Genomic DNA, 20,863 nt, shown 5'->3' with positions numbered 1-20,863 from the left:
GCCTTCTAGTACCTGGCAGTGCAGGAGAGAAGCTGGCCAAGGGTGAGGCAAAAAGGAAGAGGTAGGAACCATAGTGATCTGGGAGGATTTAGAAACAAACACCAGGCTGCCCAAACAAAGCACATCTGGGAGCCCCATCCAATACAGGCACCCCCTGGTCTAAGGGATGTCCCTGAATGCCCACCAGGTCACCCTGTGTTTGTTTCCATTCCATGCAGATTTGCGATGGAATCAGTACAGCCTAGAGGCCATTCCATCATTTCAAGGAAGGGTTTGAAGCTTAAAAAAAAAAAAAAAAAAGGAAAGAAAGAAAGAAGGGAAACAAAACTAAGCAAAACGAAACCTCTAGACTAGATGTTTACTATATGCCTTCTGCTCTAATGCTGAAAACCCACAAGTCAAGGGGAGCCCGGGTGAAAGCTGATGTTTCTTGCATTTCTCAACAGTATATCCGAGCCTGATGGCCAACCAGCGTCAGGAAGCAAACATTGTATAAGTATTAAAACCTCTGGCTCAGAGGCCAAGGGACTGAGTCACTCAGAGCATAAAGACAATTGCTGGCTTCCTGGAGTTACTCTACATCCATCGCGGCTTCCAGGGCCTCAGACGAAACCCAAATATATTTTCAGATAAGCTGTAGAGATACTGGAAAGGGTACCTCCAGGTCCCAGGGCAAGGCACCCCCATACTGCCTGCTGGGGATGCTCGGGCAGGTCCCCTTCTTTCCCTCAGGATACATGGGGCAGAAGGAGGCCAGGGTGGGAATGCCATCTGGGAGAGAAAGTCAAGGCTCTTCTAGGTCTTCAGTGCCTGTCTGAACACTAGCTCCAACCTTTACATGTGGGGTGACTTCAGGCAAGTTAATTAACCTTCTCTGTGCCTCAGATTGGCCATAGATAAAAGAGAGATCCTATCGTATTTATCTCCTGGGGCTGCAAGAATTCAGTGAGATGCTAAGTGTGAAGCCCTTAGCAAGGGGCCTGGCACATTGTAATTGCCCAATGTCTGTTATTGCTTAGCTCTTATAGCCTCTCGGAGTCCCTGACTGGGGGCTTGGTAAAGATAGTGAGGGACAGCGCCAGCAGTGACAGGAGACCTGGCGTTGAATGACAGGAGCCACCCCCAAGTGGGAAAAATGCAAGATATCCTAGGGATTTCCTCTTCTGCAACAGGTCTCAACTATTCCTCAGCCATTCTCCCCCAGCTCTGCAGGTCATAGTCTTAAAACCCAGTGCCCAAGTGCAGCAAGATGGTATTCTTGAAATATTAACTGGTATTTCCCTCAGCCTCCCCTCTTGCTCCTTCTCCCTCTATTCAGGGAGGGAGGCCTCAGGGCCAGGATGGGCAGCAGAAGGCAGAGACAAGAGGTCGCTTCCTGGCTTTTGAATTTCCAAAGTCTGTGCCCTTAGAACAGGAAGGATCCATCACAAAGCTAAATATGCTAGAGAACGTGTAAATTAGAGAGGGCAGAAAGGCCTCCTTTACTCCCAGCTAACAAAAATGGAAGATTCCCTGGCCCAGCGGTGGGGAGGAAAATCTCAGGGCAAGAAATGAGAACACAGATCTATTTGAGTCCTTAGAAAGAGGCCCATCATGCTGCCCCGCTGGGCGGTGCCCTCGAACATAACCCCAGTGAAGAGCAGGATGGGGGGCGCAGACTGGCTGCAACTTAGTTTCTGCCTATCTTGAAATAGGAACCAGACTGACCTATCAGAAAGAAGTGAGCAGCCTTTTTTTTTTTAATCAAAGCATTTTATTGAATTCAATCAGAAATATATGGGGTTTTTTTTCTTTTTCTTTTTCTTTTTTTAAATTTACACTCATAAGATTAACATAAAAATAAGTGGAAAGTGAATTCTCTGACATTGTACCTGGACCAGCTTTCTGAATATACCAAATCAATAACAAATCTGCAGTTCCCATTTTAGCAGGTGCCCTCACTCTGGAGTGAGGGGTGCATTCCAGCGGTGGGCTGCAGGTGGGGCCTCCTCATCCAGGGCCCCGCCATGTAAGGGCCCAGCTGGGTCCAGGCAGCGCCTGTCTGCTGTAGCTGTAGTGTGGCAGCTGGCTGTCAGGCAAGAGCGGTCTGTCTGGCCAAGAGCGTGCCGTTCTGACACATGTCCTGACAGCACATTTCTGAAGAAGGTGGCACAAGCCATGTTGCCAGCTGCACTCCATGACCATGGAGCACGCTGACGAGCCTGGCAGAGAGAGGCCGTGGGAGAGTTTCTGTTGGGGGGAAGGTTTTACAGTCTCATCTTGGGGGTGACAGACTGTGTTACTGACGCTACTGCCCTGCTGACACGGGAAAGTGTGGCCAGGCCGGGCCATCTGGGCAGGGACCCGGGGATTCCCAGAGGGCTCCTGCCTCTGCACTGCGACAGCTGCCAGCACCTGCGGAGCCTAACTCTCCGGGGAGCCCAACCCGCATACCTGTCAGGCCGTCCATCCTGTGCCAGGGAAGTGGCTCAAGGCGGCCATCCCATGGCCCCGGGGGCAGCCAGCACGGCCTCTTCATCCACAGCCACAGATGCTGGATTACTGTGCCCAGTGTCCTGGTCTGGACCCTGCAAACGTTATCCTTCAATCTGTGAAATACATGAATGTATTTTAAATCAGCCAGATAGGGATCCCTGGGTGGCGCAGCGGTTTGGCGCCTGCCTTTGGCCCAGGGCGCGATCCTGGAGACCCAGGATCGAATCCCACATCAGGCTCCCGGTGCATGGAGCCTGCTTCTCCCTCTGCCTGTGTCTCTGCCCCTCTCTCTCTCTCTCTCTCTCTCTCTCTCTGTGACTATCATAAATAAATAAAAATTTTAAAAAATAAAAAAAATAAATCAGCCGGATAATGGATGGATGATTACTGTGGGGAGAATAATCGGATACCCCCAGTAGACTCCCCCAAGCCCACTCCCTCCCCAGAAGGAACCACTCTTGGCTCTTTTGCATGGCAGGCAGTAGAGCTTCTTGGTGAGAACTGCCTAGGTTCAGATCCTACCTCTGCCATTTACTAATGCTATGGCTGTGGGTGAGTGACCTCAGCTCTTTGGGCCTCACTTTCCCTATCTATAAAACAGGGATAAGAATATTTCCCCCTCCTGAATAACCAGAACTCAGTGAGATGGCATATGTACATTGCTGAGCACAGTTCCGGGCAGAGTAACCACTCTGCAAATAACTGTCTCTTATCCTTCCAGGACTTTCCTTATGCATTGTCCCTGCTCTTTCTTCATGCATGGCTTCATTCTGAGCTCCCTCCTTATGCTTCTGCATCTTAGACTGACTCCCCAGCCCACATGGGCTAATGCTAAGTATCAGCATGACTCCAGATCTATGAAAATATATTCTTTGGTGAACTCTCTCCCCCACCTTTTGTGACCTGTGGGCCTGCTGCAGGTTGAGCTCTCTTTCATCCCATTATCCTAAAACACACACCCTCAGACACTGACATGGGCAAACCGAAGTTCTCACCCTCTCCCTCTGGGCCTCAGCCTTCTCATTTGCTAAAGGAAACCATTAGACTCATTTTATTCATTCTTTTATTTATCCATCAAGCGCTTATCGAGCATTTAACGTGCTTGGCACTGAGGTGCAGTGGCCAACGTAACACACGTGGTCCCTGCCACAATGAGGCTTGCAATCTCATATAGTAGGTAGGTAACCTCCTAGTTCAGGGAGCTCTGATTGGTTCCTGGGATTCACACAATAAACATCGATGTAATGACACAATGAGATAACACATACATGGCCCTTAGGCATTACCAAAAGCAGCTCTCATGATCTCCCTACCAGATTTTCAGAAAACAAATCACTCACCTATTCTAAGTATGCACACACAACTGTCAATGCCAACACGTCCCCCTGGAAACAGCAGATGTGCCCAAAATACACCGCCCCAGGAAAACGTAGATCATAGCCTCTGTTTCCCACAACAGGAAACACCTAATTTACACATTCTTCTGCAGGATACATCAAAAGCGTGTCAGCCACCCACCTCTACAGCCCACAGAAACCCATACACAAAAGCTCAGAGATGGGGGGAGAAAGAAGAGGTGGCTTTGAGGTGGTGAACAGGCTTCTCTTCCTGACAGGCAGCTGGGAGGGAAAACCAGAAAACCTTTGCCCAAGTTGGACTGGTCCCAAAATGGATTTGATGATGTTTGAGCCAAACTCGGGTGCACATGGCAGGGGCAATCCTAAAGAATTCCTACGTTGAATTGGAGGGGGTGGTGCATGACTTCAGAGACCTTCTGATATTAACTACTGCTTCTATTTCTTAAGTCCACCTGGTATCTTAAGCACTTTTATATCATTTAAGTAGTTTAATACTCACACATGACCTGAGTTCTTCCCATTCTAGAGATGAGCAAACTGAGACAGGTGTCATGCGCTTAACTTGTTTAAGGTAACACAGCCGGCAGGCAACAGAGCTAGAGTGCAAACTGAGCCCCCCTAAGTCTAGCATCCACACCCTGAACCTCTCTGCACCTGGTGCCCGTCACGCAGGGATCCCATGTCACTGTCATCATACCACAGGAGACAGGATCAGGGCTGCAGGCCCTGATTCAACTCCAAAACCAAACTCAAGGCTGGTGTTATAAACTATGCTTCTACGCAGACCCCACCCTCACCTTTCAAGCAGACTGCTTTCTCCCCATGAAATGACTGGATCCACTGTCGAGTCTCCTCCTCGAAACTTAGAAAATACCTGTGAACACACTCAGGGTACTTTGGGTCCTAATGAAGCTGTGAGGAGCCAACGTGTGACAGCTGCCGCACCCCGCGGTTTCCCAGGGCCCGGGGCGGTTGCAAGCTCATTTGTGAACTAGTTGATTCTCTGCTTGATGTTTCGACTTCAACCAGAAGCTCCACTGTTGTTATTACACTTCCAGCCAGTTATTCACAGTTTGTTGTACTGTCTCCAAGTCAGGTTTGTCGCTCTTTTTAAATTTATATCCCAGGATGGCATAGGTGCTTCTGCCTCTTAAAGACAATTTTAAAGATGACTCCATTAAAAAGGGAGGGACATTTTTTCCCCACACTGTCAGGCAACCCTCAGAAGAGGAAAGGACAAATTGTTCAAGCACCATCAGTATCCAGGAGAACATAACTTAGGTCATGTTGTCTGTGAGAGAGGAAGCATGCCATTAGCTGCTTTTAAAAAGACCCTAATCTCGTAACCTCACCATCTAGTTTAAGAGCGAGACCAGTTCATGGAGAGAAGGGAGTGGGGAGGGAGGAAGAAGCACTGAAAAGGACACCCCAAGCCAGAACCAGCTTTTAATTGGAGGGAATGTTATAAATCATTTGTCCAATCTCCTCAGTGACTGCGGAGGGAGGATGTGTCCAGTAAAGCCAGGTCACAGCAAAGAGGGATCTGGAAGCCAGGGTACCCCAGCCTTGTCTATGAGAAACACCTGAGACAAGGAATGACAGCCAGCCCGAGAGAGGAAGAAAAAGCCGGGTGGAGGAATTGGGTGCTGAGTTTATTTCTTGCTCCTTTGACTCACATGCTCCCTGTAACTTACTAGGAGGCCAGCCACTCCTCCCCTTCCGCTTTGCCCTTGTGCTCCAACACTTTTAAATTATTTTTATCACATTTGGGAAGAGCTTTACTTGCAAATTTAGTCATGGAATTAAGCTATATCTTCCCCCAGACCTGAAGATCTGCTACACATATATTTCAGACCCTTCAATTTTCATCCCAAAGGCATTGTCCAGCTGATTTTCGTTCTTAAAAAAGAATACTAACAGCCCTTGCCAGTTGATTTCTTTGCTTCTATCCTTGGAAAAAATGAGATTGTTAAGTCTCACAGTGCCTGAAAAATTGTGATTTAAAAAAATTAGTATTTATTTTATGTTCAGAATCTTTGGTCTCCGGATCAAATTCAGGATGGGTGAATGTGTGCGTAATGGTTCCTATTGCAAACTGCTTTTGAGTACAACTGTAAAACTCTTAAAAGATGAAAACGAATAATTTAAGTCTGAGGTGGTATTTCTAAATTAATTTGTACATGTTATTTTTATATAAATAGGATTCAACCAGACTTAAATTCTTGTTCTCCCATTTTCAACGTCTGGTGTTCCATTTGAGGATCTATAAAGTTGTAACGTCCAATGATGGTACCACTAGCCATATGTGGCTATTTAAATGCAAATTTATATTAATTAAAATGGAATAAAATTAAAAATTCAGTATTTCAGTCATACTAGCCATATTTCAAGTGCCCAACAGTCACATATGGCTAGTAATTATTATATTGGACAGTGTAAATATAGAACATTTCTATACTCAGAAATCTCCTGGACAGCCCTCCTTACAGACTAAGAACTTGGAATGTCTCTCCTAGGTGCCCTTTACTGGACAAATAACATTAAACAGAAGCCAGAGATTCCCTACACACATTTTAGAACCATATCACATCATCCAGGTGTCTAAACTTGGTAGCTTCATAGATTATTTCACAAGTCAGCAGAGCTAATGTCCTTTGAGGCTCATGGCTGCTCTAAAATGTTGCTCTCAAGGATAGGGAGTTCAAAATTCAAGAACAAGTCAATTTGAAATTCAGGAGTCATTTGCACATAGGACAAATGTTATAATGCATGTGACTGGTTTGTAGTAGTTTCTGAGATAAAAAAAAATTAGTGGAAATAATAACCAACAGAAAATCAACAATAAAATTTTAATGTTTTGGTGGAGGTGGTGGTTAGAAATTGTGGGAAGAAATAGCACCTTCCATACACACCTACACACAGAGAATAAGGTTTGATTAAGTTGTTGATTTAATTACCCCAGGATACAAAATCTTGTTGGAAATGAGGTGACTTTTAGGGCAGGAGCAGATACGGCATATCTCAGCTTAGCTCCCCTTGACCCCTAGAGTTTCTTTTTTTTTTTCTTTTTTTTTTTTTTTAATTTTTGTCACTATCTAGATAAGGAAAGTTCTTCACACCTCTATAAGCTCAAATCTTGCTACACTGCTGCCCTTTTATAATCACAGTTTACATCAGCAATCTGGAGGAACTCACACGAAGGATGCCTACATTTCTATTTATAAGATTATTTACAAACATCAGACATTTGTGGGTTTCCAGCCACAGTCAGCAGCACCAAAGCAGCACCCTCATCCTAAGGGAAGCAGCGGAGTTAGGGCTGGGGGGCCCATCACTAACTCTGCCCCCAGAAAACCTATTTTCTCAATCTATCTGCTCACTCGGATTTTATACCTTTTTATCTGAGTGGGTCAAAGACTGAGTCTTGACCAAAGACCATGATCACAAATCCATTTCCCCAGAAAATCAAATCAGAAAAAAAATCTTACTGATCTTGGAAGTTGGTTCTTGAGGAAGAAAGTGGGTTAAATTAGAAGAGGGAGATGAAAATGTGTGCAGTGATTCTGGAGGAACTTTTGGATACTTCAGAAACCTCTCATCACTGTTGGTGATGATTATCCTGTTAGCTGTTACTTGGTTTTTAGACTCACAGTTTTGCTTCTCTCAACAATCGTGGATCACTAGACTGCTCAAGATAAACAGGATCTACATTTTTCTCACAAACTGATAGGAGAGGGGAGAGTGAAATATTTTTAGGGATGGTAAGCACGAATCAGAGAAATAAGAAAAGGAGATGGGATGAATGCTTATGGACATTCTGGGGGTGAGGAAGGATTGCTCTGAGCTATGGGGCAGGTGTGATGATCATGGTACCAGTGAGCATTTGTGGAACACTTCAAAATGCTTTATGTGTATTAACCTGTTTAGTGAGTTAATTAATGATTTCATTAACTAGCTAACTCACTTAAATTTTGTCTGAAATTTAAGACAGGAAAAAGTTGAGTAAGAGGCATGAACTCCTCGAGAGAAAGATTGTGAGAAGGATATTATTCCCCCACCTCAGAGTTGTCGGATGCAACACTTTCAGGGCTAAGTAACCAGCTTTTTGCCCTACAGCACACTGGTGATTCAGGATAGCTGTAAGTGGAAGATGATTGAAAGTCCTGCTTTCCTGTTACTTGTCTTTAAAAGGAGAAAGGCAGCTGAGATCAGTTATGGAGGCCATCTTGGAAAATCTGAAGAAAGCTGTAGGATAATGTTCAGAACACCAAATTTTATATTTCATTAAAAATTAGATCCCAGGTGTATGCATCAGAATATGCTGTGGTGACAAGGCTATGAAAACAAAAATTCCTCCTTTTTCACAATAGATATTCATCCCGGGTTAGCCTTGGAGCTGCACTCCATGACTCAACCAGGATCCAGGCTGATGCATCCGGTACACCATCTGGGGTATCACTGATTGTGGGCTATGGAAAAAGCAATATGGCAGATCACAGACTGGCTCATAGGACTTCCAGTTGAAAGTGACACATGCACTTTCCATTCACCTTTCATTGCCAAGCAAGACACCATGTGCCATCTTTCATGTGCCTGGAATAAAAGATTCAAATTTCAGTGAACAGCCATTAACAACTGCCACACTAGGTCAGGGAGCCCTGAATCGAGTAATCTCTAAGTTCCTTTGCAGTCCAAGGTTCATGTGACTCCAGATTAATTTCTAATATGCTTATTCAAAATTTAGGCAGTAAACCTGTAGGTCTAAATGGTAGACATCAATTTCCCTCCAATCAGGTGGTCATCTTTATAGCCAGAACAAGAGTGAGCCTTCTCCTAACAAGCGAAAGATTTTGGACTGTTGCTTTAACTTTGGGAATTGAGGAACTGACGTTCTCTCCTGATCCCCCTAGGGGCTTCCTATAAGAAAGATTTGGTTCCTTATTGGCAAAGTTACCTCAGTAGCTTATACCATAATGAGGTGGGACCAGACAGCTCTCAATACCCCTTCCAACCCTGAATTTTCTTATTCTAAGCAGGTGCCTATTATTATTAAATTCCAGATGACCAGATTTTAGAGTGGTCAAGCTAAGTATATGTCAGGAACAGGAGATCTAGAAAAGTAGCCATGAGAAAATCTTAGCAAGACAATAATAGACCCATAGACTAGGGAACTCTACAGTAGTGTCAAATGCCCAGCCTCCAATGACTTCAGCCCCTTCATAATCTCTACCAGATTTTTTTAAATATTTTATTTATTTATTCATGAGAGACACACAGAGATAGGCAGAGACATAGGCAGAGGGAGAAGCAGGCCCCACAGGGAGCCCAATTCAGGACTTGATCCCAGGACCCTGGGATTATGCCCTGAACTGAAGGCAGACACTCAACCACTGAGCCACCCAGGCATCCCTATCAGATCTTTTTCTTAATTATATACTTTTAACATTTTCTCAGTGTTATGGAAAGTGCCACTCAAAAGCAGCTTTAAGATGAGTCCCCTCACCCGCTCCTTCCAGTTAGAATGCCTCCCATTTATGCCTCTGTTATACAAAGCCTGCTACCATTGACCTCATTTTATAGATGTCAAAACTAGAGGCTCAGAGAGGGGATGTCACTTGCTTTGCTCAAAGGCCACTTGGAGGCAGGTTCAGCCACCCATTCCTTTGAGACCCATGTCAACTGCAAGGACCAAATTGGGATCTGGTTTTGATCCAGAAATCACCCAAGTAATGGTATTTCTGGATCATTTACCTTGAAATACTTTACTTCATTTTTTTACTTTTCTTCTTTCATGAACTTGACCTCTATTCTTGCAACGAGAGGTTATGATCACTCCTAAGTCTCTGCCCACATAAGGAGATTTATGGTTTCACATCTCAATGATGCCTTACTTGGCATATGTGGCCTGGTGATGTATTGAAGGTACTTGGCTAACTACCTCCACCCTTTCTGCTTTTTCTCCCACTTAGGATTATGATAATGTCTTATAGCAGTTTGTAAAGAAGAAAGTCCTTCTGGATGGTGATCTCTTTGTTTCTTTCTACAGTTCCTTATCAACAGAATCCTTACAATCCCCGAGGCAGCTCCAATGTCATCCAGTGCTACCGATGTGGAGACACCTGCAAAGGGGAAGTGGTTCGTGTCCACAACAACCACTTCCACATCAGATGCTTCACCTGTCAAGGTAGGAGGCCTGGACTCCCAACTCCTTTATCAGATTGCAGGCCCTGGTTTCACCCCCAGGATGTACCACAGGGGTAGGCAAAAAAAAAAAAAAAAAAAAATCACAGGCAGTTGAGATACCTCTACAGGCCTAAAGAAACTGTCCTTGAACCTGTTATGAGAATTCTCCCTTAGGCAGTATGAAGTGAAGAGGGAGGGAAGAGTCAGGACTTGGGGGGAGAGAGGGAACCTGGTGACCTCAGAGTGGTAGTACTGACTCAGAAGGAAAAAAAGCAATCCTGCAAGCTTAACTTACACATCTAGAAAGACTCCTATCTTGTGCCTCTAAATCAACTTGAGAGTGAATGAAAGAGCAAGCTGTCCTGGCTAAAATTCAGCACAGCTCTGAGCACACCTATTCTATGGCAGTGTGGCAGTCGTCAAAGGTTAAGCTTAATAAGGGAGGAGGTACATTAGGACTTCACTAAGGACTGTAATTTGGAAACAGACAGATGTTGGGTTACCTCTGACCTCTTAAAAACTACAAGTTCCTAAAGAAGCAGGATAACTAGCAGCAGGAAGAAAGAGGCCCTCAGCTGAGAGCCTGGAGAGCCCTCTGGCCCAAGCCAGGCAACACTGTCCTCCCCAGGAGTGGATGCCTCTCCAGCGGCCATTTCTTGAACTCCTGGCCCAGGCTTTCTGTTCCACTGTGCAGCCATTCTGAGGTTGGATTGTTTGACCACAAACCAGTACCTTCCACCTATTGGTTCTAGATTCGTTCTCATGAAGTTTGATGAATACTTCATGTTTCCTTTACCCCATGGCTGCCATCCACATACTTGCAGATCTCCCCAAAAGATTACATTGCAGGTCCTTACCTTGGGCCTCATCTGAAATGATTCCAACTTGTATCATCTTAGAGTCTTCTACCTTGATCCATTCTGGTTTGTCGCTATCATCCTTAAAGCATAGTGCCCAGAACAGACCACAGTTCTCAAGGTCTGCCAAATACAGCAAAGGCACCATTTCTGTTCATATGATTGATGTTGAATTGACCTCCTGAGGAGTCACTTCACAGGATTAACGTATGTTGAATTTAAGGTCAATTGAAACCTCAGATCTTTTCATTTTAGTAACTGCTTCCAACCTCAGTCTCATATGTCTAAGACTGACTTTCCCTGCCATTGAGAAAAATTCTGGATTTCTTTCTCAGGATCTCACTAGACTCTGCACTGAGCAAATAAATTACATATTCATATTCCCTACATTTTTTTATGGAAGCATATATGGGATATCTTTTAATTGATGTGATTTAATTTCTATATTGAGAATTGGCAAACCCCTTTAGTGTAAGCTGACCTGCAAAAGTGTCTTGGCGAGTGAACATTTTTCTGTCCCTAGATATTGAGGCAGGGCAAAGGGTAAAAGCAATAAAATTGTTCTAAGAAGGTTTGAGCTAGATCTGTGCAATTGTGTTCTTAAGAAAGTACATTAATTACCCTTTGTTTACACAAAAATGTAATACTTTAAAATAATTTTTTATTTAGCTCATGATCCTCTGGGTTGGCAGTTCTACTAGTCTGGCGGGCTCTCTTTGTCTCCTTTCACCTCATCATGATGATATTGATGGGTCAGCTGGCAATGGTTGGCAGGCTGTTGAGCTGAGTGCCTGCATATGGCTTCTCATCCTCTAGCAGCCTGGCTTGGATTCATTTGCATGGAGGTCTCAGAGTTCCAAGTACAGCAAGAGAAAAAGCTTCAAAAAGCAAGCCTCAGCTTATGTCATACTCACCAATGTCCCATTGGCCAAAACAAGTCAAGTGGCTGACCCAGATTCAAGATCATGGAGAAATAAACTTTGCCTTTGGTGGGAGGATTTGCAGATTTCAAGGGTGTGAAAGCAGAGAAGGAAAAATCTGGTTATTTTGACAATTAACCACAGGGAGGTTGTAGAATATGTTTTCATAGAGATTTTAAAGGGAAAAAATAGATTTAATTTTCTGACTCTTTTCAATGTCGATTTGCTTAGAGGTGAAACAAATGAGAGAATTTTTGTTTCCAACAGGAGCCAGTCATAGGGACTAGTTAGCCTAAATAGCCTGATTTGAAACAGTTAATATCTCTGTGAATTTTTCTTACAATTCTTTTACCATACACTACTGGGCTGACATGAAATGAAAGTATCTGCAGAGGTGAAAAGCAAAAATAAAAGCAGAAATCCTTGTGTGACTACCAGTGCCAGATTTAATTCTGATAGTTTATTCCAAGCCTTGAAGACCTTGAGATTTTGCCTTAATGGCTGTATAGATCATGGAGACATAGGAAGTAGAGGCTAGAGCTTGATCTAAGTAGGAATCTAATAGGAGACCTCTGAGTAAAGCTGAGATTTTGCCCTACTAAAATCTTTCAGTGTTTGGATGGATGAGAAATAAACTGGAGGAGACAGCAATGAAACTTGTTTGTAAGTTGGGTAACTTTGGCACTGGGTAGAGGAAAATAATACTTGTATCAAAATGTCTACCTATAATCCACCCTTTACATGGATTCATATTCTATATTATTGAATATATTTGGCATAAATTTTTAAAAAGTGAAAGAGAATTTAAAAGAAAGTCATCCCACATTTGGCAAATGGCAGAAACAAGTAATATTCCTCTTTGGAAGGACTCAGCTTTACTCAGCATTACTCCTCAAAGAATTCACACAGGTAACTTTATTAGCAAAATGAGTAACTCACAGTCTAACTCACAGTCAAAAACACACAAATCATAATGGAGGAAGAGTCAACAGAAACAATGAAGAGAAGAATCAGAACTTCAAAGATTTCATAAAAAATTGGTATTTTCTGACGTTATAAAATGACTGCATACAATACATTTAAATAGGTAAGAAGAGCCATAAAAAATGAGCAAGAAACAACACATTATAACAAATAGCACAGCAGATTTAAAAAAGAAACAAAACTTTAGAAATAAAAATACATAATATTTGAAATTTAAAAGTCAGCATATGGATTATATAGCAGATTAGATGTTCCTGAAGAGATAATTAATGGACTGTAGGATTTAGACAAGAAAAAGGCCTATGCATATGGTCCAGGAATATAAGAAGGTGGTAAAAATAAAAGTTTATACGTGGAGAAAATATTGGAAAGGTTTGACATATATTCAATCAGAGTTCTAGAGATATGTAATAGAATACACGAGTGGGAAGACAATATTTGGAGATATGACAGCTGTGAATTTTCTAGAACTGTTCAAAGACACAAATCCTTAGATCCAGAAACTTAATAAATGCCAGTAGAAAAAATATAAAAGAAATCCATCTATATACATCATCAGAATGAAATTGCAGATCACAAAGACAAAAGACAATCTTAAAAACAGCCAGAGAGAAAAAATAGACCATCTGCTTATGAATGCTAAATAGACTGACAACTGATATGTTAGTCGCAACAAGGAAGCCAGAGACCAGTGGAATAATACCTGTATGTACTGAAAGTAAGTTTAGGATTATGTGTTCAGCAAAAATATCTTTCAAGAACAGAGACGAACCTATAGCTAACATCGTACTTAATGGTGAAAGACTGCCTGCCTGCTGTAAAATCAAAAGTAACAAAAAGATGTTTGCTCTCACTACCTCCACTCAGCATTGTACTGCAGGTTCATATTGGGTTGGTTATGCATGAAAATGAAATAAAAGACATCTAGATTGAAAAAGAAAAAATAAGCTTATTTCTATATGCACATGACATGATCTTATTATAGCAAATCCTAAGGAATGCACTAAAAAACTATTAGAAATAACAAATAAGTTCATCAGGGTTTCAGGGTAAAAGACCAATATACGAAAATTAATTAAGGGTGGCCTTACACAAAAATGAGCTCAAAATAAGTAAAAAACCTACATGTAAGAACTAAAACTATGAAACTTTCAGGAGAAAATATGAGTAAGTCTTTGTGACCTTGAGTTAGGCAAAGACTTCTTAGCTATGACACCCAAAGCACAAACAACAGAAGAAAAATAGGTGGGGGCACCTGGATGGCTCTGTAGGCTCAGGTCATGATCTCAGGGTCCTGGGATGGAGCCCCACGTCAGGCTCTCTGTTCAGTGGGCAGTCTCCTTCTACCTCTTCTCTGCCCCTCTCTTTCTCTTGCTCTCTCTTTCTCTTTCTCTTTCTCTCTCTGTCTCGCTCTTTCTCTTTCTCTTTCTCTCTCTGTCTCAAATAAATAAAGTCTTTTAAAAAGAAGAAGAAAAATAGATGAATTAGATGTCATCCAAATTAAACACTTCTCTGTGCTTCAAAATATACCATCAAGAACGTAAAATGTCAACCCCACTGAATGGTAGAGGAAATTTGCGAATCGTACGTCTAGTAAAGAACTCGTATCTAAACTATATAAGGGATTCTTACAACTTACTAAGAAAAAGACAAATAATCCAATTTCAAAATGGGCAAAGGATCTGAATAGAGGTTTCTCCAAAGAAGTTCTACAAATGTCAGATAAACACATGGAAAAATGCTCAATATCATTAGCCATCTGAGAATGCACATCAGACCACAAGGAGACACATATCACACCCACGAGATCAGCCATATTCAAAAAGACAGAGAATACAAGCATTGGCAAGAGCGTGGAGAAAACAGAAGGAACCCTCATCCATTGCTGGTGGGAATGCGAAATGCATAGCTGCTGTGGAAAACAGGCTTGCAGTTCCTCTAGGAGTTCAATGTAGAGTTACCATATGACCTAACGATTTCAAATTCATTAGATGCATGCTTAAGAGAAGCAAAAACATATGCCCACACAAAAACTTATGTATGAATGTTCTATTCATAAAGTTAAAAATTGGAAACAATTCAAATATCCATCAACCAATAAACAGATAAATAAAGTGTGGTGGAATATTATGGAGCCATACGTTCAGTGGATGGACCTTGAAAACATAAATGGCCCATAAGCATATAAAAAGATTCTCAATTTCATTAATAATCAGGTAACTGAAAATTAAAATCACAATAAGATGAGGCACCTGCGTGACTTAGTTGGTTGAGCATCTCACTCTTGATTTTGGCTCAGGTCATGGTCTCCGGGTGGTGAGATGAAGCCCCAAGTTGGGTTTGCACTGGATGTGGAGCCTGCTTAAGATTCTTTCTCTCCCTTCCTCTTTGTCAGTACCCCACCCTTCCCGCCCTGCTCTCTAAAAAGCAAGAAAAGAGTGTTTTTTAAAAAATTAAGTTAATTAAATAAAATCATAATAAGATGACGTTTGGTAGCTTACCATGTTGACTACATATATTATCAGCCTTCAGTGATGACATAGGTCAGTGGAAACTGCTGGTGCAAATGTAAATGGGAAAAACTATTTGGAAAACAGCAAGGCTTCACCTCATATCACAGATATGAGAATGTTCAAAGCAGCATTTCCGTAAAAAAAAAAAAAAAACTGCAAGCTTCTCAAATGTCCTTCAACACTGGAGTAGATCGATTGTGATACAAACAATGGAACACAGCACAGCAGTAAAAATGAAAAATACAGTTATATACATCGATATGGACAAATCTCAAAAACATAATCCTGAGAGTATGAAACAAGCACAGAAGAATAAGTCCAGTGGGGTTCCATCAACATAAAGTTCAAAAAAGGCAAAACTGAACAATGCATTACTTGTGGATACATCAGAGGTGGTCAAAGTAGAAAGAAAAGCAAGAGAATGACAAACACACATTTAGGGCCAGCGTGGGGAGGGGATGCTTTGGGGAGATGCAAACAGCTTCCCAGACATTGGGGATGTTCTAGTTCATAAACTTGGGAGTGGATACCTGGGAGTGTATTTTATTCTTCTTCTTTAAACTGTACGTGTATATTTACTACATTTTCTGTATGTCTACTATATTTCGTAATTTTAATGTTTAAATGTTAAATAGATCATGCTCAGGGGCCCTTCTAACTAACCGTTTAGTTTTGAAATTCTGTAAAACTCCATCTCATTGGAAAAGTTGAAAATCAACAGGATCATATATATATGATAGACTCATGGACTCACAGATCTGGGTATGTTCTCAGTTACCACATAGCCCCTTCATTTCACAGATGAGGTAGCTGAGCTCAGGAGAGGTGGGGTAACTTTTTCAAAGCCTTTTCCAGCATCTGAGTGGTGGAATAGAAACCTGGACAAAGGTCCAGTGACCCACAGAATAGTCTGTTTTCCCCTGAAACACAGACTATGTGCAAGGTCTCCTTCTGGACATCATATTAACAGTGAACATTCATTCCTGATTTTCTCAAAGCAGTTCTAATGCTTCATATCCTGTCCCACTGTCAAACCAAATGATCTGCTTTTTTTTTTTTCATCAATAGACTTTTTTTTTTTTTAATTCACAGAATAACGCCTGTCCTGGTTGTGTTAATTCCACATCAATTTCATACTGTAGACCCTCTCCAAGGCCTTTTCTGTTGTTTGAATGCCGGGCTCTGCTCAGCCTCAAATACATCTGTCATGCTGTCCAACTTGCCTTCTATCCCTGTGTTCCCCACTGTATTTCCAGGAACCCCCCTGAGATTCTTATCAACCTTTATATCCTTTCTACCAAAAACTTCCTCCTTCAGCTCCTTGGTGGGAGGAATGGAGGAACCAATTGTTCCAAGTTTTCTTATGGCCTCCTGGTTTTGTCCACTGGGAGAGGTGGCTTTGGGGGTGGAGTTGGAAAGGAAAACAAAGGAGAGAGAAGAAGGAAAAAAACAGGAGCTGTCTCCAATGAGGTCGTAGGCCATGACCTAACTAATTCCACAGCCATGAAGTCAATTGATCTGCCACCTGCACAGCCCAGGACGGCCTGTACTCTGTCCTTGCTGGCTCTTGAGGCATTGTTTGACGTGATGACTTTTCGTGAACCCTGGTAGAAGATGAACCCTCCCCCATCAACCACCAATACCTCCACCAATATGCCCTGCCTCTCTGCAGGCAGGGTGATCTCCAGGGGCAGCCAGCCCAACCTCGTACTGAGTTTAGAGTGTTTAGGCACCTGATCAGTCCCAAAAGAAGCTCTGCTTCTCCTAGACTCATGATGTCAGACTCACAGTGTCAGAAGAAAAGCTCACGTCACTTTTTAATCCACCTTCTTCATTTTACATACATGTAAACAGACACCAAGTTCATTGTCACCCAGAGAGTTAGTGACAGTGACAAATCCAGACCCCAGGTGGCCCACCTCCCAGACTACTATATCTCCCACTGGCTTGCACTATCCCCCTAATGCTGTGACATCTGGGGCTGCCCTCCTCCTCACTCATCCTGGCCCTATAAGGCTGCCTCTGGCCTGCAGGGTGAACAAACATTTGGGAAATATTTCTGCCATGAGCCTGGAAGTCCCTCCTATCTTTAACCTGGCTGCTTTTGCAATACAACTTTCCCTATGAAAAGGAGGTAGTATTTAGTAGGGTAGCATCACCCAGTCTAGGCCAGGTCTCCACAATTACAGGCTTGGAATTCCATCTCACTGGTTTGTTCACCATTGATCATGCTTGAGAAAGCTGATTCATGCTAACCAAGTCCTTGGGAAACCAAGGTATAAAATCAGAGTGCCCGTTTATTAATGTAAACGAGTTATAATTCTCCATTGCCCTGACCAATTGCTTCTCTCCCAAAGGTCTATGTAGAAAGAGAAATGATCAGTCACTTCGTGAATGCAGACTCAGAACAAGGAGGCTGGTCATAGGGTTGGAATGGGCTCCCCAGTGGCCTTCCTTTGATTGCTGGCCAGCCCCGTCTTGGCTGCCCACCCTTGCTTTAGCCAGATCAATACATTCAGCAGTACTGGTGACCCTGAGAGCCATTCACCCTCTTGGAGGGAACTTTTCTGCTGTTCCCATTAGTTGTTGATTTTGTAACTTAACCCTCAGAGGGAAGTCTCATTTCCCACGTTTCTAAGTTCTTTGGGGGAAGAGAGTCGCACATGATTCAGTTGTTCAAGCACCTATAATTACATCCACCTACTCTTCTATTACAACATCTTCATATTGTCCACAAGGATATCTCATGATTCCTATGACATCATGTTGCCTGCCAATTCAAAAACTATCAATGCAATTGGTCATTTTTGCAACTGGCTGATAGGACATCATTGTAACCTTCTCTCTTCTTTTGTATATGTTGGAGAGTTTCAAAATAATTTTTGGAGGCTTTGTAAAAACTGAGAGAAAAACCGTCCATGGCTTCTCAATATCCCACAAAGCCTAAACTTCTTAAGCTGGACTTAGGCCCTCCTAAGGGCCAACTGATCTGTCAATATTTTTCTGTATTACTGCCCTCCACTCCCTCAAAACATCACCCCTATTCCAGTCCCACCTCCACACAAATATCCCTTGCAACTTCCTGCTTGTGTTCTTTAGCTCATTCTGCCTTCAGAGTCCAACTTAAGTGCCACCTCCTCTGAGAAGCCCCCCTGAACCCTCCGCTACTGACATTGCTCCCTTTTCCTCCCCACTCACAGCACTTGCTGCCTGCAACAGCCCGTGGCCTATTGCGCATGATGTATGTTCTATAAGGTCATCTCTTGGCATATATTGTTAGCTCTTCACAGTTCAGAGATCGTGTTTTATCATTCTTGCCTGGGAACAGACCAACTCTTGATTTCTATGATGTGAGCAGATTATAAACTTCAAATCATCCATCCCATTGCCATCCTAAATTGTATTTACCCAGCACGGAATCATGCACATAGAAAGTGCCGAGGGAAATTTTAACTGAATGATTCTTATCAGGTTCATAATACCACCAGTAGGGCCTTCTGTGAGCCACATGGCCCTAAACTTTCAACCAGGTATTGAGAGGATTGTATTGACCAACATCAGTGGTCTCATGAGAATCAGCCTGGGAGTGTGCTAAAATGCAAATACCTGAGTCCTAACCCTGGGGGAGTCTGATTCAGGCCCAGGCATCTGCATCCCAAGGTGCCCGGTGGTGACTCCAATGCAAGTGGTCTTCAGGATACACTTTAAGGAGCACTCGCCCCCATGAGGTCTGATGGCCGCCATTTTCAGGCCACTCCTGACCAAGTCAGACACCAGCCTTGTCCCCAGTGAGAACCTCCTGCTTGCTTGCAGACCTTCCCTGGACTCAGCCTGCTCTGTTTCTCTCCTTGCCCACCCCCCCCCCCAAAGTGTGTGGCTGTGGCCTGGCCCAGTCGGGCTTCTTCTTCAAGAACCAGGAGTACATCTGCACTCAGGACTACCAGCAGCTCTATGGCACCCGCTGTGACAGCTGCAGGGACTTCATCACCGGCGAGGTCATCTCTGCGCTGGGCCGCACCTACCACCCGAAGTGCTTCGTATGCAGCTTGTGCAGGTGGGCAGGCTGGGCAGGTAACCAGTGGAGGCCAGGTCCCTCTGCCTGAACCCCCTGGCAGCTGTGGGGCTCATGGGGCTGTATGCTGGACACTTGGATTTCTAGGATCTCAGGGGTGGAGTGATCTGACAGGCCAGTGGTTTTCAAACCGTTTAGCAGCTAAATCCTGCCTGTCAGATATGATCTAATGTAAAACAATAGTTTGTTTGTCTATCAAGACAGAATGAGGACCAGAGCCCCCACCTTCAGCTTCCCATTTCCCATCAGAAGTCCTCAAAAGAGCCACTGAGTACTCAGCCCATTTTGGAAACCAGGCATCTGGACCAGCTGCCACCCCCTCAGCCACATGTGGCACAGAGATATCTGTTTGTAGGCTTTCTCCATGACCCTGACAAGTGATCCCTCCAACACACACTGTAAGCCTCAGCTTCTTCATCTGTAAGATGGGCATCAAAACCATCCCAACATTATTGGGGTTTTCATGAAGATAAATGAGATAGTACTTGCAGAGACTTTAGCTCAGTGACTGGGATATAATTGTGTTTGCTTTTGTTATTCTCCTCATTATCATATGATAACCATCTAGCCTCTCAGGTAACGTGGTAGGTGATGGAAATCTCACCCATCCCTCCCCCTCATGTCCTGCAGCCCGGTTCCTTAATAACTTAGCAGATGTACGTGAAGGGTCCACTGTATGTCAAGCACCCCATTAAGAAGATGCAAAAAATAAAGGAGACCTCAGCCTTGCCCACAAACACATTAAAATTCAATGGACTGCTCTGATTAAGTCATATGTTGAAAACATGGTTTGGAATAAATATATGCCTTTTTTAATTAGGAAAGGGATTTATAGATTAATTATTCTCCCCATAAAATAACTACCTGTTAGTTACTAGTTTGGGTTTCCACTGAGGCTAATGACAGAGTGTATAAGAAAATAAAATCCCCCGGTGGAAGTCACTTATTCATCCATCTCTTAAAACCTTGGCCCGGGGTCCCAGAATCCCAGACCCACTGGAGGTTAGCACAGACAGGTTGAAATGGTTTAAAGTGAAGTTTCTGTCAAGCCTCATACAGATGCAGTGCCTCCCCAAGGTCATGCTCTGTCCTTTACCACAGATCAATGTCCCAGTCAAGATGTCCTTTATGACAGGTCAGTACTCATGCGCAAGAGCAGCTGAACAATGGGCTCCCCAGTGCCAGGGATTCTCTGTACAGTTTATATTTGCGTAGGGAGGTAGAACATGTGCAAGTCTGAGACTTCTGAACTCTGGAACCCAAACTACACAAGGGCAGAACAGAGGAGGCGGTGATTTGTGGACTTCTAAATGTCCTGCACAGTGAAAGGAAGAAATGTTGGTGAATTTAGGAGTTGAATGAGTTCTTCTTGATATAGGGGGATAGGTGAGGTTGGGATGGCAAAAGCCCTTCCAGGAAGAAGGGGTAGCCCTAGGAGGAAGTATTGACCTATTCATTTACAGCTGAGAATTGCAAGCTTCACTAAGTGCTATGATTTGCC

The 20,863-nt window shown here is 43.2% G+C and overlaps 1 protein-coding gene across 6 annotated transcripts in view; it reads left to right on the top strand.

Moving 5' to 3' along the window:
* ABLIM3 (actin binding LIM protein family member 3) overlaps window positions 1-20,863 on the top strand; it is a 109,706-nt gene that overhangs the window by 27,493 nt on the left and 61,350 nt on the right. For all 6 annotated transcript variants that reach the window (XM_038535075.1, XM_038535079.1, XM_038535078.1 and 3 more), the window contains exons 3-4: window positions 9,880-10,017; window positions 19,161-19,344. In XM_038535075.1, the coding sequence (XP_038391003.1) occupies window positions 9,880-10,017; window positions 19,161-19,344 (322 nt within the window). The remainder of the gene's footprint in view (window positions 1-9,879; window positions 10,018-19,160; window positions 19,345-20,863) is intronic.

Source organism: Canis lupus, chromosome 4, assembly GCF_011100685.1.
Source record: "Canis lupus familiaris isolate Mischka breed German Shepherd chromosome 4, alternate assembly UU_Cfam_GSD_1.0, whole genome shotgun sequence".
Taxonomy (NCBI): Eukaryota; Metazoa; Chordata; class Mammalia; order Carnivora; family Canidae; genus Canis; species Canis lupus.
The sequence above is the reverse complement of the archived record's forward strand: the minus strand, read 5'-3'. Positions and strand labels throughout refer to the sequence as shown.